We start from the raw sequence: 24,014 nt of genomic DNA, 5'->3' as shown, positions 1-24,014 counted from the left end.
GCTTAGGATTTTAATTAATTTTGGCCAGAAAAATTTAATTAATTAACCTATGAGGGGATAAATTATTTTTCTAACCCTCAAGGCACTTTACATCATGATTTTTACAATTTTTTCCATCTCAAGGGGGAAAACCCATTTGCAAAAGACCCTCACAGACTACCCAATTCTGCGACACAAATATAATCCAGCAAACCAAGCAATTTGTAATAAAATAACCTAACCAAATAGTTAGGATTATTCCCAAATCACTTTTACATAGACTCGATCTAGAACACTAGGACTCCCCTAAGATCCCAATGACAAAATCCACTCCAACTTTGGGGTAAGGCTGAAGGAAAACTCTACCGACCATCCGAGAATGGATCGGTGAGACAAAAAACCTCCCGGAATGTAGATCGTCACCAGAAAAATAGGTTTACCTAGGCAATTACATACACAACACGGATCTGCTGAGATTGTTTACAATTTACACATGCAGAAAGGGTTTACAATATAACATGATGATCAAGCTGATGATGATAGTTGAACAGCACAGACACATCGATCAGGCGCTATCCCTTTTGCGAAAAAAGGGGGTGTACTGCTATGGGTCGTTGATACGTAGTGGTCAACAGGTAGGATTTGTGTCAGGGCATCAACAGGAGAACGTGAACCACTCATCTTGCTCATATGCATTAGGAGAAAGTGAACCACTCATCCTATGCATATGTCAATCATAGGGGAAGGTAAACCACTCACCCTACATGCATGTGTTCGGGTAGGGGAAGGTGAACCACTCACCCTACACACATGTCAACCATAATGGGGTATCATAGGGAAAGGTGAACCACTCACTCTATGGTCGCTCATAGCTCCAAAAAGTACCCCAAGCCCCCAGGAGCTCCCAGAGCTCTGTGTCCAACTCATATAGGACCCTCATAGGAGGGTTGTTCCACGACTCCAAGTCTCTCTCAGAAGGTTAATAATTTGACCTTCCCCAAAGGCTTTGTGAGAATGTCTGCGACCTACTAATATGTTCTAATGTGTTAGAGCCTTATTCCTCCTCATTGTACCATATCCCAAATAAAGTGGTACCTGATATCAATGTGCTTGGAGCAGTCATCGAACACGAAATTCTTTGATAGGCAAACCCCACTCTGGTTGTCGCAGAAGATCACAGTGGTATCTAGCACGTGCTCAAATAGCTCATTGAAGAGCTTCCTCAACCAAATTGATTCACAACAAGCCATACTTGCAACAATGTATTCAGCGTCGGCGGTGCTTAGTGCAACCGATTTCTGCTTCCTACTCATCCAAGATATTGAAGCAGACCCCAAAGAGAAGCAGCACCCAAACATGCTCTTACGATCCACCACACTGCCAGCCCAATTAGCATCTAAATATCCATGTAGCCTCAAATTCCCGGCAATGTATCTCAGACCATAGTGGATTGTGCCCCGGAGATATCTCAAGAGATTCTTAGCAGCAATCCAATGAATGTGATGAGGCTCAACCATAAACTAACTAAACGTGTTCAGAGCAAAGCCTATGCCAAGACAGGAATTAACCGAGAACATCAAGGCCCCCATAACTTGACGATACTCAGAAGGGTTCGCAAATCCGAGCCCAACAACACTTCCACATAGCTTCTTAAAGTTGAGTTCCATCGGAGTAGTCACAAACTTGCAGTCCACCATCCCACGTCTCTCAAGTAGCTTCACAAAATATTTTCCTTGAGAAAGGAAAATCTCACTTGGCTTTTGCCAGACCTCCAACCCTAGGAAGTAATGCATCAAACCTAGGTCCTTCATCTCGAACTCGGAAGCCAACTCCCTCTTGCATTGATGAATGAGAAGGTCATCACCTGTCAGAAAGAGATCATCCACATAAAGGACCACAATGAGAGGTTTGTCCTTTTCAACCTTGAAGTATAGGTTCGGGTCAGCATCGCTCCTTGTGAATCCCAACTTCACAAGATAGCTATCGATCCTCTCATAACAAGCCCTAAGGGCTTGCTTCAACCCATAGAGGGCTTTCTTCAACCTCCATACATGTCTCACAATCTTGAACGTCGAACCCCTCGAGTTGTTCCACATAGACTTCCTCCTTAAGTGAACCATGCAAAAAGGCAGTTTTGACATCCAACTAGTGTAGGTTGCATCCTTCCAAAGAAACAAGGGCTATGATCGAACGGATGGTGGTATATTGGGCAACTGGTGCAAATATCTCATCATAGTCTACTCCTTCCTTTTGAGAGAAGCCTTGAGCAACAAATCTGGCATTGAACTTTTCAGCACTCCCATCAACACCATGTTTGATCTTGTAGAGCTATTTTGAAGTGACCACAGACTTGTCCTTGGGCCTAGGAACCACATCCCAGACATCATTCTTCATGATCGACTCATACTCCTCAGTCATCGCATCCTTCCAAACTTGTTGCTTCACGGCCTCTTCAAATGTGCAAGGCTCATATTGTACAATGGTACGCATGGTAGCTAAGTACCCTCGGTACCTATTCGGCTTCTTGCTTTCACGAAATGTCCCCCTCGGTGCAATATGTTTCTCAAAATCTTCAAGAGTACCTTTGAGCCACAAAGGTATTTTTTCTTGAAGTAGAGGGCTCATTGGGAGGTGGATCAATGGGATCCATCAGACCACATCAGACATCAGTTCATTAGATGAAGGTTCATCCTGCTTTTCTGCATTAGCATCATCACTGTCCTTCCTAGGGACAGGAAGATCTCAGATCTTTCTAAGAGCAGAATCTTCATCGAAAGTGACATCATGACTAAATTCCACTTCCCTTTGACTAGGCCAATGAAACAGGAATCGCCGATTCCGACGATTAATCGCGACTTTGAATCGGCTCGGCGGTAGAAAGTCCCGATTTGAAACTCGGCGTGTCAACTCGCGTTGACCGAGTTTCACTCGTGGTCAACGCGAGTTTGACTCGCGATTCCTCCGATTTACCCGACTCTGCGATTTTTTAGCGAGTCCCGCCAATTTAAAATAGGGTTTTGGGTTTCGGTTGCGTTTATAAAATGCGTCGATTGTTTAACGGTGATACATTGGTTGATAGCGCGTTGGCAGAGTGTAACGGTGATACATTGGTTGGATAGCAGTGAGCACAGTCCGCAGTCTTCACTGTTCAGTCGACAGAACAGCATTCGACCGCAGCACGGGCACCACAGAGCAGCATTCGACCGCAGCACGGGCACCACAGAGCAGCATTCGAACTTCGAAGCCGCAGAGCCTGCGTCACGCGTGAGCCTTCAGCGGCCAGGCTTGACGTAACAAAGAGGTAGCTCGGGTTTTCTGAGTTCTCAAATCATATTGATATTCGACGTAAATTTTAAAGGCAGAGGCAATGTATTATGTGACATACATAAATATGTTTAATAATAATAATTTATAATTAAAGACCAAGGGTCTTACGGTTTACCCCTTCACACTCGTGACTAGCCAATGTATATAAATATACCATCACAGAGGATTGTAGATCATCTCTTGTTGTTCACTCATTTTATATATAAATTTGCAGATATATCTGTTTATTTGTAACAGCACTCAAAGTGCTTCTTATAGATTTGCTTATTTCCACAATCTTGACAGACTTTGTTGCTGTTGATGTCTTGACAGCATTGGTGCAGGAAGCAACGGTGATTCTTTCTGAGTCTCACCATCTTCATGCCAACCCACCTGCAGGCTGCAACCTTCATTACCCTGCATCCTTTTGACTTACCAAACAGACAAGTAACTGTTGCTAAGGTGTGTGCATGAGTTTGGCTATGGGTTGAAGTGTGCGTTAGATGTCAAGACTCAAAACAAGTAATCAACCTTTTAGAACTTACCTCTACACATGCATTAGGAGTCAGGACTCACCTCCAGCTAAGTGTGTCCCCATTCTTGCATGATATATATCGAAGTCTTATGATGGCATGCACCTACTATGTGTTGTCCTAGAATGCATCCTCATGCAGTCTCAAGATATAAAAGTTACCCTCTCTTGATGCATGCAACTTCAAACTGTTGTAAAAGAGGAAAGTGTGCTGCTATGTTGCAGTGATTAGTGTGCCTTCTTTAGCTAATCAAAACAGTTCATATCCTCTTCATGAATGTGCCTTGTGTATAAGGCTTAAGCAACTTTTCGCTGCTTGTTTCAATGGTCTTCCTAGTTCCTGCAAGACAACATGTTAATGGGCCTCCCTAACACCAGATCCATACACTACTGATTCAACAGAGACCATATTTCTACCAGCAAAACCTGAATACTGTACAAGCCTACAAGGCTTCTTTCATGACTTTCTTTGGACGTTACCTGATGGCAGGAACTGGCAGCATAAATCCCTGTGTTTTCTTTTGGGGGCAGACCAAATTGATGGCATTGGTCCAGCAGAAAGGAAAAAGAGGGGTTCTGTCTTCATTTAATTTTTTAAAATTTAAATTTCTAGCATATTGTAAATTTTTGGATAATTTTTAAATTTGATTTTTTGTTGTCTTTCACAGGAGCCACAAATAAAATAGAAGCCAGACTCCAAATCTTAACATAAGCCACAAATTAAACACAAGTTCAAAGCAACAACAATGCCGAGAGAGAAGGACTTTGCTTGGGCTTATTGTGACAGGATTCCCGGAGACCCCAGGCTCCTTTGTAAATTTTGCAAAACAAAATGTAGTGGAGGCATTTATAGATTCAAGTTCCACCTTGCACAAATAACTGGCCATGATATAGGTATTTGCGACAAGGTTGACGACAATGTCAAACACCAAGCAGCCTTGGCCCTTGAGATGTTAGAGCAGCATAATGCCAAGAAAGCAAAGCAAAATGCTGAAATAGGAACTGTTGGAGTTGAACTTGATACTTTTTCTGCCACTAGCCCCATGTCACCTCAATCTGTTGAATCCTCAATGCCATTCCCAAGTTTTCCACACATGCCTCCAAGGCCAAGTCAAACTCAAAGCCATGCGAGTCCTTCAACACTGGAGGTGGAAACATAAACACCTTTTTTGCTCCCCGCACAAAACCCCGTTCCCAACCTACCTTGGATGGCACTGGTTGGAAAAAAAATATCCATAGTCAGGCAAGGAAGGCCATTGCTAACTTTTGGTACTATTCTGACATACCTTTCCACTGTGCCAGAAGTCCTTATTGGCAAGCTATGATTGATGCAATTGCTGTTGCAGGTCCAGGGTTCAAAGCCCCTACATCAGAGAGCCTTAGGACAGATATGTTGTTAGAGAGTGTTGAAGATGTCATGCTTGTGCTAGCTGAGTTTCGTTCATCATGGGTAGAAACAGGGTGCACCATCATGAGTGATGGATGGACAGATCAGAGGAATAGAACTTTAATAAATTTCCTTGTATCTTGTCCCGCAGGCACAATGTTTCTCAAGTCAGTGGATGCTTCAGATAAGGTTAAGACTGCCCAACTTATCTGTGAAATGATGGAGGAAGTCGTTCAAGAAGTGGGCGAAGAACATGTCGTACAAATTGTCACCGATAATGCAGCGAATTATATGGCTGCTGGTAGACTTTTTGAGATGAGGCACCCCACTATTTTTTGGACCTCTTGTGCTGCCCATTGCATAGATTTAATGCTTGAGGACATTGGTAAGCTTCATTGGATACATGAGGTTGTGGAGAAGGCAAAATCCATAACCAAATACCTATACAACCACACTATTGTCCTAAACACTATGAGAATATACACTGAAGGTAAAGAAATTGTTCGACCTGCAGTGACTAGATTTGCAACAAATTTCATATCTTTGCAATCTGTGGTTGAGCAAAAGATAAATCTGAAGAGGATGTTCTTGGGACCTGAGTGGATGGGATCTAAACATTCCAAGACCCCTGAAGGCATCGAAATTGCTGCACTTGTGTTCAATGATGGCTTCTGGAAAGATGCTGAAGAGATTATTGTTGTGACGGAGTCCCTTGTTAGAGTTCTCAGGTACTTTTAAGTTTTAGTCTTTTAACTTTTTCATTTTTTAAATTTCATTTCAAGCTTCTTTTTATTTACAATGTTTCATATTTCTTTAAATTTGAATGCTTTAACTTTCAGGATGGTTGATGGTGACAAACCCGCTATGGGTTACATTTATGAGGCGATGGATCTCGCAAAGGAGGCCATCAAAAGAAGATATGGGGATGATGAGACAAAGTATATGCCTCTTTGGGACATTATAGATGCACGTTGGGATAGGCAATTGCATTCCCCCTTACATGCTGCTGGGTACTTCTTAAACCCACAATATTTTTATGATAAGAGCAAATTTAATGAGGATGGGGAGGTTGGCAGAGGACTTATGACATGCTTGGAAAGGTGCTTCCCTGATCCAGAACAACAAAGTCGTGTCTTTTCCCAACTACAAGATTATAGGGCACCATCTAAATTGTTTGCCTATACCAGTGCTATAAGACAAAGGTCAAAGATGTTGCCAGGTACCCAGCTTGAAGGCTTCATCAATTCATTAAATTTGTTTAAACTTTATTTTGTATGTTAAATGTTTTATTAAATTTTCTTTTCTTTTTAAGTTTTTACTATTTACTAATTTGGTACTTCTAGTCTTCTACTCACAAACCCTTACCACTTGCTAGGTCTTTGGTGGCAAAACTTTGGTAGTGATACGCCAGATTTGAAGAGATTTGCCATTCGAATCTTAAACCAAGCATGCAGTGCTTCAGGTTGTGAACGCAACTGGAGCATGTTTGAGAAAATACATTCTAAGAAGCGCAACCGATTGACACAAAAGCGCTTGAATGACCTTGTATTTGTCCATTACAATCTACGACTTCGCAACAAACAAATACAAGGTGAGATTCGAGAGCTTGAATTTGAAGGTTTCATAATCTAGTAGTAGTTCGTACTTTAAAAGTTTAAAGTTCAAACTTCAAAGTGAAATTTTAATTCACATTTCAATGTCTCATGATAATGACAGGTATTGATCATTCACCAATCGACCTTGAAGAGTTAGATTTGCAAGCTACAAATGCGGCAGAATGGGTTCAATTAGATGAGCCTCCTCTTTTCAGCCTTCATGACTTGGAGAACTTTGAGAGTCAAGCAAGCGAAGGAGTGGGAGGAATCGCTTCTAGTTCTCACTCTTAAGAGTCTTAGACTCTTAGTTGCTGATTTTTTTCTGATTAGTATGCAGTTTTTAACTTTTTTGTAAACTTTTAGAAGCATATGCTTCTAAGGACTCAAGACTCAGTGCTTTAGATCATGTGTGGACTCATAACATATATGAGATACTTATTTATTCATGATATTTTGGACATCTATTGATATTATGCATTGTTTGGAGATACCTTTACCCAATATTAATGAAAAATGGTTTTTTTAATTCAATATATGTGTATATTTTTATTTAATGAATTTGCCGATTTTTTCCCGATCCGATTAAAACTCTTCGCTCTTTTGCCTCGCCGATTTATTGTCGATTCCGAGTCTGGTAACATTGGACTAGGCACATAAATTCTATATGCCTTTGAAGTTTCACTGTAGCCCACAAGCGTTCCTTTCTTCCCAGATGCATCTAGTTTGTTTATTTTCTCTTACAGCATATAAAAATATATGGGACAACCAAAAATTCTAAAATGAGAAACATCAAGTTTTTACCGGTGAAAACTTCTTCAAGTATCTTGAAGTCCAAAGCTTGATGTGGGCATCTGTTTTGGACATACACAGCAATGTTGGCAGCTTCTCCGCATAAGAAATTCAGAAGACTTTGATCATGTAGCATAGCACGGGTGGCTTCTTTGATACTATGATTCTTCCTTTCGGCAACACCATTTTGTTCAAGAGTATATGCAGTAGTGGTCTCCCTCTTAATGCCAGTTTCTCTACAATAGTCTTCAAATTCATTTGACTCATTCGGTCCCATTATCGGTCCTCAATATTTTGATCTTCTTCCTTGTTTGATTCTCGACCAAGGCTTTGAAAGAGTGAAACCATTTGAATACTTCATCCTTCTACTTTAAGAAATAGATCCATGTTTTGTGAAAGAAGTCATCCACAAAAATAGCATAGTACAAATATCCACCCAAAGATGTCACGGGCAACATACCTGATAGATCAGAATGAACCAATTCAAGAATATCGGCGGTTTTAGTTTCACTTGAGGGGAATGGTCCCCTTGTATGTTTTCTAGCTTCACATCCCTCACAAACAAATTCATGATTTAAATTAAATTCGAGCATACCTGAGAGCGTTTTCCTTACATCACGTAAGGCTTTGAAATGAAGGTGAGTAAATCTTTGGTGCCATAATTCGGATTGAAGAGATCAAGTACATATAGTACTTCTTGTAAGTGGAGGGTTTGACCTTGATTTAAGTGAAGAGTTACAATCCCAATTCCTTTCACAGGATAAGAGCCATTTTCCCCATGTATAATCTCCATATTTGTCTTCTTTTCAACCAAGTTTGAGAGGGCCTCCTTGTACCCACTGTAGTGCCTTGAGGCACCACTATCAATCAACCCATGATCCAATGTATCCAGGGGAGAGGCGGTGGTGAGGGCAGAAATAAGATAAAATTCTTTTTGCTTTACAACATTAACTTCTTCATACCCAGAGTTTCTCGACTTCTTGGGAGGACGACCATTTCCATTTCGAGCAACAGAAGCATTCCTTTTTCCTTTGTTGTTGAACCTGTTGTTCCTTGGATTGCCATTGATCTTGAAGTTGTTGTTATGGTTGTCATCATCTCTTGGAGTATCCTTCTTGTGAGGACAATGTCTAGCAAAGTGGCCAAACCTGTTACAATTGAAGCATCTCCCTTTTCTTCCTTCTTTGAATCCTGACTTGAACCCTTGTCCTTGATTCCTTGGATCAGTATTATTCCACCTCTTAGAATGAGCGAAGAAGGTAGTAGGAGTGTTTCCATTTGAGGGCTTATCTCTTTCCATCATCTGTATTTCTTCTTAAGTGCATCTAGCAAATAATTCATCAAATCCTGAAATCCTGTCATTGTTGAGGATGGTAGTGTTGAACACATCCAATTCTCTTGTAAGGCCTCCAAGTGTAATAAGTGTGAGCTCCCTGTCACCAATGACTTCTCCAATAGATAGGAGATCATTCTTGATCTCGATAATCTTCATGAAGTAGGATTGAATGGATTCTCCTCTATCCATCTTGATGTCTTTCAAATTGTTCTTGAGAAAGAGAACTTGATTTGCATTATTTAGTTTGAACATCCCAACCATTTTGTCATACATCTCCTTAGATGTTTCCGAATCATAAATATAGTCAACCAAAGGCTTGTGAATAGAATCAACAATCATTTTCTTAACTTCAACCTCACCTTTCTTCTACTTTGTTTGTGCAGCTGCAGATACATTTGAAGGAGGCTCCACTACTCTTCCTTTGACATAGTCCATATCATCATTTTCTTCCAATGTTAAATCTAGAGTCATCTTCCACGCATGATAGTCGGATTTGTCCTTAAGCTTGTCCTCGGATTTCTCCTTAATCTTGTCCTCAGATTTGAAGATGTAGTCGTCATTGGGACTAGTTCCAAGTCCTTGTCCAACAGCTTCTCTTAGTGATTGCTTTGCTTCACTCTTGCTTGGGCTTTGTCTTCGCCTGAAATCTAATTCCATATTAATTTTAAATAGCAATGGTATGTTCTATGCTTTAGCACAATTTACTTCAATGTGCCTTATCAATGTTACTTAGGAGCGGGAATGAAAGCGGGGAGCGGGAGCGAAAACGGGAGCAGGAGCGACATTTTAAGAAGCTCCCGGTTTGGGAGCGAATCTCGGAGCGATTTTTTTAAAATATATATATTTTTTATATTTTTTAATTTTTGATACACACATGTCAACAAAAACATGTAGAATGATGAATTAGATATAAAATACATAAAAAAACATAGATTGATCATTGAACCATATCACATCAATCATCTAGAAGTTATAATCTTCATCAACCATGTCCACAAGTTAGTAAAATACATATTACAACTGCAACATATTGAGTCTCGTGAATCATGATTCATCAAATTCAATCTTAAAGTTTCAACTTCAAGCTTTCAAAATTGAAAATTCAATATATAACATTTATCATCATTGATCACCAAAGTTGTACTTGTAAGCTAAGTTTAACCATTACAAGAAATAATATCTTAAATATTTCTAAGTCCTCACTTCTAACTGTTAACATGAAATGAAATGTTATAAAATGAAACATGAATAATGAAATGAAATGAAACAACTTTAGTCTTTCACGAAGCATCATATTCATAATTCACAATCATTACCAATGAGTTATAATTGCCAACTTCAAACTTCAAATTTTCATTATCACAGTGATACATTATTTACAAAAAATATCATTATGATATGAAAGAGTCAAGAGTCAAGGACTCAAGACTCAACAATTATGAAAACTAATAGAAACTAGAAAAGACAAGTAAACTGTAAATCTACATGTGGCCCTTGCCACGAGAGTCTCCAGGAGTATAAGCAGGTCATGGTGGTCTTCTAGGAGTCTCCCGCACAGACTGATGACCAGAACTAGAAGGCACATGCCCTCCACGTGAGGGTGTAGATGGAGGTGGCGATAGCAAAGGAACAAGAATCGGAACTCGAGCATTGCTACTGGATGGTGGAGGTGGCATGGCTGCTGCAGCTGCTTCATCTTCATCCCTTATAAGTTCCTCTTCCAGTTCTTCAAGATGTATAGTGCCATCCTCCAAATTGTCATCCTTTGGGTGATTGTCCCAAATTTTATATGTGGGATCCTCATAAGCCCGATCACAGTAATGACTCAACAAACTCAAGTTGTAGTGCACATAAAACCAAGCTTTCTGCTCGATTTTCATTGAGTCTGTTTCTTTTCACATTATGTATGAAGCTATGGGTGCTCCAACACCTCTCTGCAGAAGAAGTATTTACAACCTGTGATAGAACTTTTTTTGCCAATTTTGGCAAAAGTCCCTGGCCGCCATATGTTTCCCACCATGTGAGAGAATCAAATCTGTCTTTGTCTTCCATTGCATGGAAGTTACCAAACAAACCAGTGCCACTGAAGTATTTGCCTATTTCAAGGCGCACAGCTGCACATTCCTCCCTCTCAGGTATCAACTTTTCTAATGCTTGCAAATATCCACTAGTTACCTCCGCATCTAAATGGGGTTTGGTCCTAATCCCACCCCCTGGTGCAGGTTGGCCCAACCAAGATGTAGAGTAGTATTTTGGCATAAGGATATACGCCAAGCAATGTAGTGGAAGATTAAGTCTATTCCATCGTTCACACACACAATCATGAATCAGTTTGTACAAGTCGGGATCTCTGTTATGAACAATATCTTTTAATTGCCCCAACATGGTATCCATCTGCTCATACACCTCGCCAATCACTGGTTTATCTGTATCTGCAAACCGAATCATGTGATAAATGGGCTTGGTGAAATCCAATACTTGCCTCACACTTGTCCAAAACTGACCATCAAGCGTGGCCTCCTCCACCAGTTCAAAACCTTGCCTGTCAGCTGCATTTGTAGCCCTTTCCTTTAATACCTGCCAATGTGGACTTGATACCATGCTAGCCAATGACTCTCTTACCTTCAAAAGGCGCCTGAAGGTGAGGTAATAGCTACCAAATCTAGTCTTCGCAATCTTCAACAACTCCAATCTCGAGTGACTGCGGAAAAGGCCATGGGTATTGCTATGATTTGTAATAAATTTTATCATTTGTTTGCCTTTCTTGTATAAATCACCAATCCATTTGTATTGTGCATTTTTGTTCTTGAAAACATCATGCATCAGAAGGTTCAATGTGTGAACCAAACATCCAGACCAAAATATGTTGGGGTATTTATCCTCAATAATTGCTCCCGCTGCCTTACAATTAGGAGCATTATCAGTGATGACATTGGATGGCCCAATACAATCAATTGTTTCAAGTAATGCTTCTGCAATGTTGATGGCGGTCCTGAACTTGTCTGAGTAATCATGTGCAGTTAGAAAGATGGCACCACTAACAGACACAGCAAGAACATTTATCAATGGCTTGCCTTTTACATTTGTCCATCCATCAGATACAATGGACACCCCATGGTCAGTCCAAGAACTTGTCATTCTATTCAAGGAATGTGATATTTTTGCTTTTTCATGATCAAGTCCAACGGTTCTTGCCTTGTCATACCCAAGGCTCTTGTATCCTTTAGGGGCATCATTTATGGCAGAAACCATTTCGTGCCAATAAGGTGAGCGAAGAACATTGAATGGTATCCCACATGCATAGAGAAACCTGTAAACCTTTGAATCCACATCATTCCCACACCCCTCAACAAGGAAATCTGATATGGTTCTACGCCTTAAAGCTGATGACCCTATGCCTCCATATCCACTGCCTTGGGAGGATGCTGAAAGAGTTCTTTATGCTTGTGATTGTGAGCTTGGTTCAAAGAAACCCCTTGATTTTTTAGATTTGTATTGCGCTTCCTCCTCTTCTTTTATGTATTTGGCTCTATCTGTTGTTGACACCACTGGACAAGTTTTGATTCCTATTTGTTTATCTCCATCCCATGGCCTTTTCCCGCAAAGGTGTTTTCTGGCACGGGTGTATGAACTTGTGTAATTATTGTTGCAATGGGGGCAATGAAATTTAGTGGTTCCACCCCCTCTCCCTGCTTCAGGCCTCTTAACATATTTCCACAATGGTGTTTGGTCTTGTTTAGTTTTTTGAGAGTCATGTTCACCCTCCTCCAGCTCCTCCTCACCGAGGTTTTCATCAAATCCACTTTCTCCAGCTTCTTCATCCCCCTCTTCGTTTTGGCCCCTCCGTTTCCTACTCTCCAGCACCATAATAACCATAAAAAGGACCAAGAAGAGGAAAATGCCAAGAAATATAGCCAGGTCCATGATATTTGATATTTGTAGGCTTTTGAATCTGCAAAATTTAATGGGAATGGGAATATGAATGAGAAAATTAATTTAATTTATTCATATTAATTAATTTAATTTATTAATTTAATTTAGATTCATGATTTTTTTTACTAAATAAAGTTGATAAACTAAACTAAACTAAATTAAACTAACTAAACTAAACTAAATTACCACCTAACTAAGATTTAGAATACTAAATTACTAAGTTACTAACCTCTTTGCAGGCTTGCTCCTTGCTCCTCGACGCTTGCTCCTCGCTTCTTCTCACCCCTTTGCTCTTGCTCTCCAGCTTCTACTCAACTCATTCAAGTGATAATGAAATTTTTTTAACCCCCAAGTGATTTTAAAACATAATTTTTTTAAATTAATTTTTTTTCGCATTCGCGATTTTTTTTCCACGCGGAACACTCCCGGCATCAGTCAAATCGCTCCCGAAGCGAAAATTGAACGCTCGAGAGCGATCATTCCCGAGTTGTAATTTTCACTCCGGGAGCGACGCTCCCAATATCGCTCCCGATTTTGGCAGGGAGCGCAAATTTTTTATTGGGAGCGTGCTCCCGAGCCGCTCTCGCCCAGAGCGCGGATTGGGAGCGGGTTCGAAGGGGGGGGGAGAGCTCCCCCGCAACTCTATGCCTTATCAACCCAATGACAATTTCAATTATATTCAATAGCAATCACATTAACTTAAATGCATTGATAGTAAATGCAAATGGAACATAAAAACATGTGCAGAAGACAAGACAAGAGGACGCAAGATATGGCGGATGCCGAGGACAAACCCCAATGTGGGGAAACCCTTTGATCAAATCTTCTTATTATTCTTCAATAGTTCAGCAGACAGAGAGAGAGTACAAATATCATAATTACATGCCCAAAACAATCCTAGCAAAATAGCAGTCAACTATAGCCCTAACCAGAAAGCCAACAGTGGTCAAAGCAGCTCCAAAATGTCCTTCAAGGAGCTTGGTCAAAAACAAAAGAATTCGGCCTTCCAAGAGGGTCAAAGTCAACCTAAAAACAATTCGGTCAACTGAGTCAAACATTACTATAATTTTTGCGGTCAAAGGTTGAAGTCAATGCTAAAGTCAAACCAATCAAACTATCCCAATCACCTTGAAAATTGTGTTAATCAATGCAGCCATTAGAAAACGAAATTATGCACACAAGAACAAAGTCAACACAAGTTAAAATAACCCAAGTCAATGGTGGTCAACGATGTCCTATTTCCTTAAATTTGTCCTCCTTTCACATGTACGAAGTAGGAAAGCCTCCAAGTTGTACGAACCAATCAAGAGAGGAGAGAGAGAGATATGAGATGAGATGAGTGATGTCCAAATGAGAGAGAGGTCACTCCTATTTATACACTTCATTGAGGGTGAGGAGGCACATCTAATGGGCTTATGATGAGCCTACTTTTGATTGAGGCCGACCTTGACAATTTGTGCATGAGAAAGAATAAATTCAAAATTTCATTTATACTTGTCAAAATGAGATGATCTTTATATCATGTACCATTTGGGGAGATGAATTGAAGGGAGCTCGGAAAAACTAGGGTTCGACGCGGAAGGCAACAGGAGCATGCAGGTAACCATGGAGGGGCAAGGAGGAGGGGGCAACAGGAGCAAGCAGGTAACCATGGAGGGGCAAGGAGGAGGGAGCTCCACTCCCTCCTACAGTAATGTGGTTTCTAATAGAGGCAGAATAGTGATTCGAAACAAGCCGCCAAACTCTTCGGAGAACAAGACAAAAATTTCTGACACCCAGAAGGCGGAAGGCAGCAAACCCCAGGAAAAGGAAGGGACCCACGAGGAGGTGCGACAGGAGGAGAAAGCAGAAGACAACGGTCAAGGAACTGAGACTAGAGCTAAGATGGGGCCCTGCAAACCAAAGTCTAACATTAAACCGCGAGTGATACTAAATGATCCAGCTCTGCAAGAGCACAGAGATCATATGACAAACTATGCGATCATATGCAAGTTTATGGGCATCTGGCCGACGGAGAAAGCTCTGTACACTTGGATAAAAAACACCTGGAAACCAAAAGGAGAGTTAAACATACATCTTGGATCCAAGGGTTTTTTTACTGTGGTATTCATGAACCTGGAGGACAAGGACAGAATCTTTGAAGGAGGACCATACTTCTACGCGGCTGCGAGTCTCTACATGAGACCTTGGACGTTGAACTTTGTTCCGAAGCGAGAAACGTTCACTTCGGTCCCAGTATGGATTAGACTATACTCCTTACCTTTAGATTATTGGATGCCAGAATCTTTAAAAGCTATAGGTAACAAATTAGGTCATTTCATAAAGATTTCAGAGGCGACTCTGCGAGGAAAATATACCTCCTTTGCTCGCATATGTGTAGAGATGGACTTATCAGGAGCACTTCCAGATGAGGTCATCATAGAAGTTTATGACGAGGAATGGGTTCAAGCAGTTGACTATGAACACATACCTTTCCGATGCTGCAAATGTCATGAACATGGACACTTATTCAGAGACTGCCCACTTAATAAAAGGGAGGAACACCAGAAACCCAACAAAGGAAAAGACCCTGTAGGTTTTACTAAAGTGGGAGGAAAAGGGAAAGGAGGGGGAAAAAGGACCCAAAAGAAACCTAGTGAAAGTAAAGCACCAAGTCACAACAGTTTTGAAATTTTAGAAGAAGAAGTAGAAGAGGAAGGAATACAAAAGATACCAGAGAACCAGCAAAGAGGGAAAGGAACAGAGGCTAGCATGGAGTTCACACAGGAACAGAATGAACACAATATGGACCCTCTGATTACCATGGAACTAGAAAGGGACCATGACATGACCCTAAGTGAAAGTGGTACGGAGGACCAAGACTTACAGGAGATCCTTGAAAGGGAGAACCTTGAACTAGAAAAATTTCTAGAACAAGGAAGCAACAAAGGTATTAACTCTCTACCACAAGAGGAAGTTGAAAGGGTGTAACAGCTATTCCTCAACAGGTCACATCAAAAAGCTACAGGAGTCAAAAGAGGCCATGACAACCAAGAAAACAGAGGGGTTACAACAATGGGATTAATATTAGGAAAGTCCGCCAAAAACCCAGGTAAGAAAAGAGGAAGGAAGAGGCAGAAAGAACTGCTATTGGAATGTGGAAAACTCATGATTGACTCAGGCAAGATGAAAGATCTCTCCAGTTACTCCTTTACTAACCCCCCTCAATGAAGCTCACAACCTGGAACATTAGAGGACTCGGGAGTAGAAGAAAACAAAGAAATCTAAGTAACAGAATCAAAGAAGAAAACCTCGACATAGTGTTCATACAGGAAACCAAATGCTCAGTAGAGAAGATTAGAGAAAAGCATAGCAAATGGTTAAGTAAGTATGAGCATCTTGAAGTCAAAGCAACTAATTCAGCAGGAGGAATTCTCACTTTATGGAATCCTCAAAAATTTTGTATCCTTGATGCGGAGGCATCCAGGGACCACCTTTCTATGATTATTCAACCTGTGGGGGATAAGGAGTGTTACATGATCACCAATGTCTATGGCCCTCAACTACTGGAAGATAAATTCAGGCTCCTCACCTCTCTGGAGGAAATGAAAAAAAGACACCCAACAATACCCTGGATTCTGGGGGGAGACTTCAATATGATTAAATCTCTCACAGAAAAAAAAGGGGGAACCAGAATACTTGGAAGGGACTCAGTTGCCTTCCAAAACTTCCTCACCAATATGAGACTGGTGGATATGGACACAGGAAATGGCATTTTCACATGGAATAACAAAAGAGGAGGCAATACCCAAGTAGCCTCAAGATTAGACAGGTTCATAATCTCAGAAGAACTTCTGCTCACTGGACGAAGCCTGACAGCCTTCATCCTCCCTTTTGGAGGCTCAAACCACTGGCCCATCCAACTGGAAGCTTCCTTAACTAGTACCCCGAGAAAGAGACCCTTCAGGTTTGAGAATGTCTGGCTATCTCACTCTAATTTCCTCACAAACATTGAGAAGTGGTGGAAAGAAGAGTTACAATCCCAAGGCACGAAAATGTTCCTTCTTTATCTTAAACTTAAACACATCAAGAGAAAACTCAAAGAATGGAATAAAAATGAGTTTGGCAACATCTTCAAAGCTAAAGAAGAAGTGGGAAAGCAATTACAGGAAATCAACCAAATTCTCATCACAGAAGGCTTCACAGAGGAAAGAAAAGAGCTAGCAAACTCACTTCAACAAGAATGGGACAACAGATGTCTCCAAGAGGAAATCTTCTAGAGACAGAAATCCAGAGTACAATGGATTAAGGAAGGGGAGAGAAATACCAATTTCTTTCACAAATCTACCATAGCACATAGGACTAACAATAGGATAACGAAACTCATAGATCCTCAAGGAACAGAGAAAAATACTCATGAGGAAATGGAAGATATACTGGTCCAGCATTTTCAAAGCATTGCCGAGGAAACCACAACAGACAGATCCCAATTCACGAAAAGATTTACCCAGCACATTCCTAAGCTGGTAACCAGGGAAGACAATCATAATCTCAACAAGCCAGTGACGGAGGAAGAGGTCAATGAAGTTATCAAAGAAATGCATAATGAGAAAGCTCCAGGTCCAGATGGTTTCAATGTGGACTTCTTCAAAACATGCTGGAAAATTGTCAAACAAGACATTCTGGAGGTAGTGGAGGACTCGAGGAACTCTAAATCAGTTTTGAGGGCGCTTAATGAATCCTTTATTGCTTTAATCCCCAAACAAGAAAAAGCCACCTCTCCTGACAGATTCAGACCCATAGCACTATGCAATGTGGTGTACAAAATCATTTCCAAAGTCATTGCCAGCAGACTCAAACCCCTCCTCCCAACTCTGGTGTCAAAGGAGCAAACGGGTTATGTGGAAAGGAGGCAAATTCTCAATGACATCATTCAAGCTCATGAAGTGGTACACTCCCTCAAGACCAATAAGCAAGCGGGAATGATAATGCAGCTGGACATAGCGAAAGCTTATGATAAACTAAGTTGGGCTTACATAAGGGATGTTCTCAAAGCATATGGCTTTGACCACAATTGGATAAGGTGGGTCATGGCTCTAGTTACCACTGCCAGTTGTTCTATTCTTCTCAATGGCTCTCCTTCCAGAACTTTCAAGCCTACGAGAGGTCTTAGACAAGGAGATCCTCTCTCCCCATTCCTCTTCATCCTCATGATGGAAGGGTTGGGCAGAGCGATTATTGTTGCCAAGGAGGAAGGAAGATTACAGGGACTGAGACTCACACCGAACGGAGACACTTTGACACATCAACAATTTGTGGACGATACTATGCTGCAGGGCATACCTACAGTCAAGGAAGCCAAAGCATTCAAGCAAATTCTGTATGAGTTTGCAATGGCAGCTAGTACTGAGGTAAGCCTCACAAAATCAAAAATCTTCTTTTTCAATACTGATATTTCTATTCAAAGAAATCTCTCCAGAATTCTAGGCTTTCAAAGGGATTCACTGCCCTCAAAGTATCTGGGAGTACCCCTAACCGACAAACCGCTGAACAAGGACATCTGGGAGTCTGTAACAAATAAACTGAAAGACAAGATCAGCAAGTGGACAAGCAAATCCTTGAATCTAGCTAGGAGGCTGGTCCTCACTAAGGCGATACTCCAAACTATCCCAATCTACATGCTATCATCCCTTCCGGCTCCAATGAGAGTCCTTCAGCAAATCAGAAATATTCAAAGAGACTTTCTATGGGGAAAAGGGGAAGAGAAAAAGAAATGGGCTCTGGTAGCTTGGGACAAGATCTGCAAACCCAAATCCCATGGCGGTTTGGGTCTACATGACCCAGATATTCTAAACAAAGTTCTAGGAGCAAAATTGTGGTGGAGATGGCTAAAGGAAATACAAAAACCCTGGGCGAAACTCTGGAAACAAAAATATGCAATGAACTAGCAAGAGACGGACCTCATAAGGATGACAGGACACATAAAAGGTTCCCATATTTGGAACAAGGCCTAGGAAAACAGAGCTTTAGTACAAAAACACTTGCCTGGTTCTGGGAGGACAACTGGCAGCAGGAAGGTAACCTTAGCAGAGAAGAATTAGTAAGCATCAAAACTGATACCCTAAACAAAGGATTAAAGAAAGTAAGGGACTATTGGGATCAGTCAAGGGACAATAGCAAATGGAGAATTTGGAAGCTACCAGACTACAATGAGCCGACCCCACTGAAAACTCAAGCTAAAGCTCTGGAAGCTATTCTGGAAAAGAGACAAATTTTGACCTCAACTGCAGATGACCTATTAAGATGGGGCAGAAATAATGAGGGTGTTTTCAACCTCAAAGAAGCTAAAAGAATAGCCAGAGGACTTAACTTTCCAAACACTGACAAGACATGGAAAGACATTTGGAATGACCCACATTGGACGAAGATCAAATTGTTCAGGTGGTTGGTTCAACAAGAAAAGATTCTAACTTGGGAGAATCTCAGAAAGAGAGGTTTTGCTGGCCCTTCAAGATGTCACCTATGCGGTCAGCAGGAAGAAACCACAAATCATCTTCTCAACCTCTGCTCCTTCACTGCAACCCTATGGAACTGGGTAGCTGATGTTTTCAAGCAGATTGAAAGGAATGAAGATAATATCACTGTTACATTGAAAAATTGGAGAAGAGATTTCTCGGACAATGAGACAATAAACACAGCCTGGGCTCTGATTCCAGGGTTCTTGATCTGGAATGTTTGGAAAGAGCGCAACAACAGGATCTTCAAAGACAAAATTAGCCCAGTTAGAAGCATCATAGCATTGATCCTAAAACAGCTCAAGGAAACGGTCAATGCCCTTGGGGGTTTTTCTACAGGAAAGAACATGGGCCACAGAGAGGCACGCATTCTGGAAATGTTGGAACTTCAGTCACATATCCCTCAGAGTCTAAATCGTGCCACAAAACATACTACAGTGGGAAAGGCTTTCTGGCAACCCCCTTCACAGGGTTTTTTAAAATTCAACATAGATGGAGCCTCAAAAGATAACCCTGGAAACGTTGGTTATGGAGGAGTCATAAAAGATGAGAAGGGCAACATAAAAATCATTTTTCATAGTCATCTGGGAAAAGCCACCAACAATATGGCTGAACTCATGGCTATGGAGCAATGCTTGGAGATTCTAATAGAGTACAATATTCAGAATGTTATCATTGAGGTAGACTCGGAATTAGTTATCAATTCAATCAAGCGGATAGGCACAAGAACAGCACCAGATAAAATCTCAAGCCACTGGAGACTTCTACAGGTCTATCACAGAATTCAATCTCACCTAAGAATTCTAAGAACTCTCAGTTTTGTGCACGTACGCAGGGAAGCCAATAGAGTAGCGGACTGGCTAGCCAATGCAGGGGTAAGATGCACATGAGACAACATGTGCTGCAAGTGGGAGGAGGTACCAGAAAGCCAAATGCGAGAAGGTTGTTCATCTCGGGCCCTCACAGACATGGAGCAATACCAGAACAGACAGGGCAACTGACTGTCACCTTTCATCAATAAAGAATAGGGGTATGTCAGTAAAACATACAGAGTTGGGAAACCTGTGAGTCCCGAAGGCTAAGTCACCGGATTCGTCCTAAACCCCATGCGAATCCCGAATCCGAATCCGACACGATTCGGTCCGGATTCGTGTCCAAATCAAAGGACACATCGTGTCCGAGGGCGTGTCGCAATTTTCAAAAGCGTGTCGCGATTTTAGGACACGTGTCCGGTTTCCAGGACTCGCTAAGCTCAGCGCGGGAATGAAAAGGGCGTGTTTGCTCATTAAAATTGTCATTTGGCAAGTGATTTGTGCTGTTGGAGCAAGGAGTAAAGCATTTTGGCAGCTTCATGATCAAGTCTAGGCCCTAGTATTGATATGCTATTCATGGTAATGTTAAATTCTTAAAGTAAAAGTGACATTCTCCTTAATCTTCATTTTCATCCTTTTACTTAAATTTTTAACATTACCATGAAATGACTCAGGATGTTTGAGAGTGGTTCCGGCCTCATTGGATTTCATATGGAGAAAGTAGAATTTTAGATTTCATTCAAAATCCAGCAGACTTATCAGTTTTTCAGGATTTTAGGATTGGGGGATTGCAATGTTTCCATTGAATTTTGTCATGTATTAGGGTATGGAACTCGTATTTAATCAAGAGCACCAAACCAAGAGCTTCTAAATATGTCGCTCCCGCTCCCGTTTTCGCTCCCACTCCCGTTTTTGCCCCCGCTCCCCACTTTCGCTCCCCCTCCCAAGTAACACTGTTCCTGATGATATGGGTCTGGACACCACTATTGAGTTGGCATTGGCCAACATGGATCTCAATGATCCAATGCTAGAGCCTGTTATATTTGATGACTTAGAGGGGTCAACCTCCATACCAGCAGATGCAGAGGCGACTATGGATACAGCAGAGTAGGAGGATGTAGAGGAGAGCAGTGGGGACCATGATGATGGGGGCAGTGATGCTGATTCTGATGCTGATTGATGCCTTGAGGCTTGTATACCTGTAGTTGTTTTATATTTTCTATTTCTATTTGCCATTGGCATTGCACCAACACTACCTATGTAACACATTTTGATTTGATGACTTAATGAGAAAACTACAGTTGTCAGTGTGTTTATCTTACTATCTTGTAGTTGTAAGTTGTCTTTCAGTTATGAATTATGAATCATGATTTAAATTTTTAATAGATTTATCATTTATGTGACCAGTACAACTGACATTTATTTGAATTTTGTATGTACTATGCATGCTAATAGCTATAGATGAAGATCTATGTTTGAAATCAATAAATTTGTATCATTAATTAAAATTTGTGTAAGAAATATGATAATATCTAATTTTTAATATATATGTATATTTTTTAAATATATATATTTTTTAATAAAATAATATATAACGTGTCCTCATGTGTCTTGTTCCGGGGGGTCAGCGTGTCCGAATCCGACACCACGAATCTCGAATCCTACGTGTCCCGAATCCCCATGTCAGGTGACTTAGCCCGAAGGAGATCACCATAGCTAGCCTTTGCATTGGTGCTATTGGAAGCTTGGCTGGAGAATGGGTCACCAGAAACACGAGGACAATCAACCCCAATAGAAGGCTCAGAAGTATGGAGGGCAGCAGACACAGAGTTTCAGTGGCTTGGCGCCATTGTGGGTCAAAGTGGTTTCCAAGTCCCCAGGTGCCCTCACAACCTGAAATGGATTTCAAGATCAGCAAACGAGCAAGTTATAGGCCAATGAGCAAGCTAGTGGGTCCGGGAGATAGTCAGCGGGAGTCAAAACAGCTTCCGGTTTACCACCCTTATCGGGCACCCTCAAAACCAAAAGTGGTATCTATGAATTGTATGCGATTCCACACAACTATCAACACGTGGCTTTGGGTGAAGAGTGAATACCGCCCTCATCAGGCGGGTATTCCTCGGGCTTTTGCTCCGCCCGATATGGACATTGGCCATTTGATCATGAGGGAGCAGATCGACGGCTATAGGCTGTCGAGCAGGTTAGTGGGTCCGGAAGAAATTCAGCGAACCCGAAATCTTTTGGATAATGTGTCTATTTCCCTCTTAAGTCCGACTAATGGTTTGGTGCCAAAGGTAGTTATGGTTCTCCACCTGTTATGGTTCTCAGCCATTGGATCAGGAAGCGACGGACCCGAAGTATCTTGAACACAATCTCTATTTCCATCTTTAAGTCCGCCAAATGTTTTGTCAGGGCATCCTTTTGTACAGGTATTAAGTGTTGATGTAATTCTTCCCTTTGTTAGAGGATTTGCTTCCTCTTATCGCCTGTTGTAACTTTTGTAACATATTTACAGTCACAAGTTAATACTGAGGCTCTAAGCCCCCCTATTTATACAAATGGAGTCCCCCCAACAACCCTCCTAAAATCAAGGGGCTCGGCTTCCCAGAACTAGAGATAAACAACAGTTCTTCTTGACTTGCTCGGTTGTCCCTTAAATGCATCGATGTGGCTGTTTGTGCTCCGAGTTTCTGATGGAGGATACGAGGTAGGGAGTCATAAATGAGGGGGACACCATCCCACAAATCCTCTCCCTTGTTTTCGACTATTGCTTCAGCAAAAAAAGGAGATGATCTTTATATCAAAAATGGACCTCTCGAAAAGAGGAATCCAATGCAGTAATCAGCTCTGTCATATGAGCTGTCCTAAGGTGGAATTTGGCCCTAGTTTCCAATTTTAAGACCTTTGTTAAACATTACCTCACTTCAAACTAGGGAAACACTTTTTGACATTGCTTCACCACAATAATAACATAGGCTTGACAGGCCATGTGTTAAAATGGGCATGTCATGATGGCATATAGTTGGTGTTCAAAGCCTCCCATAGGCCAAGACATGTTTACCATTATCCATTGCCAAGAAAAGGTTTGTTAGCACAAAGCAACCAAATCAAAAGTTTAAAACTTCAATGTTGGATATTAACTAATGTTGCAACATGTGACTAGAGCTCCATATCAAGAATATAAAGTACTACACATAAGCCTAAGCCTTTTCAACATGTTTAAAAAGTAGCAATTTATTTTCCTTTGTTAAACATTACCTCATGTCAAACTAGGGAAACACTTTTCGACATTGCTTCACCACAACCATAACACAAGCTTGACGGACCCTCTGTTAAAATGGACATGTCATGATGGTGTGCCACAACATATTTACCATTATTCGTTGCTAAGAAAAGGTTTGTTAGTGCAAATTGCAAAGCAATCACATCAAAAGTTTAAAACTTCAATGTTGAATATTAATTAATGTTGCAACACGACTAAAACTCCATCTCATGAATACAAGAGTGCTACAAATAAGCCTTTTCCATTTTCCTTTGTTGAACATTACCTCACTTCAAACTAGAGAAACACTTTACTTATAATGATATGCTCTTTTATAAATGTGATACCAGAAAAGAGTTTTGGAAAAGTTTATAATAACTAATCCGTAAATGAAAGTTGATATTAAACGTACAACGCAAAATTATCATAAGTTATACTATTTCTATGTACATCCATTTTCATGCTAATTTGACAATTCATTGGGCATTTCAAAGGTTACCTAAAGCTGCGTAACCAATTGAAAATTTTGAAGAAATATGTATTTAAAGTTTAAAGCTATGAACATGCTGCGAGGTTATAAATATAATAC

At 40.9% G+C, this 24,014-nt stretch overlaps 2 protein-coding genes across 4 annotated transcripts in view; one reads left to right on the top strand and one right to left on the bottom strand.

Annotated features, from left to right (window-relative positions):
- Positions 1-24,014, bottom strand: part of RNL (RNAligase) — a 420,780-nt gene that overhangs the window by 393,723 nt on the left and 3,043 nt on the right. The window lies entirely within an intron of this gene.
- On the top strand, positions 6,048-7,193 carry LOC149198999 (uncharacterized). The gene is made up of 3 exons (XM_089399351.1): positions 6,048-6,423; positions 6,580-6,795; positions 6,921-7,193. Exons 1-3 carry the CDS (start codon positions 6,069-6,071, stop codon positions 7,088-7,090), a joined length of 741 nt encoding a protein of 246 aa, XP_089255477.1. The 5' UTR covers positions 6,048-6,068; the 3' UTR covers positions 7,091-7,193.

The sequence above is a fragment of the Pinus tabuliformis genome, chromosome 2_1, assembly GCF_031772625.1.
Source record: "Pinus tabuliformis cultivar Carrire ecotype Pingquan chromosome 2_1, CPIR1, whole genome shotgun sequence".
In the NCBI taxonomy this organism is placed as follows: Eukaryota; Viridiplantae; Streptophyta; class Pinopsida; order Pinales; family Pinaceae; genus Pinus; species Pinus tabuliformis.
The sequence above is the reverse complement of the archived record's forward strand: the minus strand, read 5'-3'. Positions and strand labels throughout refer to the sequence as shown.

Excerpts from the sequence above, each read along its gene's own strand:
- LOC149198999 (XM_089399351.1), top strand. The coding sequence starts at position 6,069 with ATGGGTTACATTTATGAGGCGATGGATCTCGCAAAGGAGGCCATCAAA. Across the intron at positions 6,424-6,579 it reads AAGGTCAAAGATGTTGCCAG|GTCTTTGGTGGCAAAACTTT; the intron begins GTACCCAGCTTG and ends ACCACTTGCTAG. Across the intron at positions 6,796-6,920 it reads TCGCAACAAACAAATACAAG|GTATTGATCATTCACCAATC; the intron begins GTGAGATTCGAG and ends TGATAATGACAG.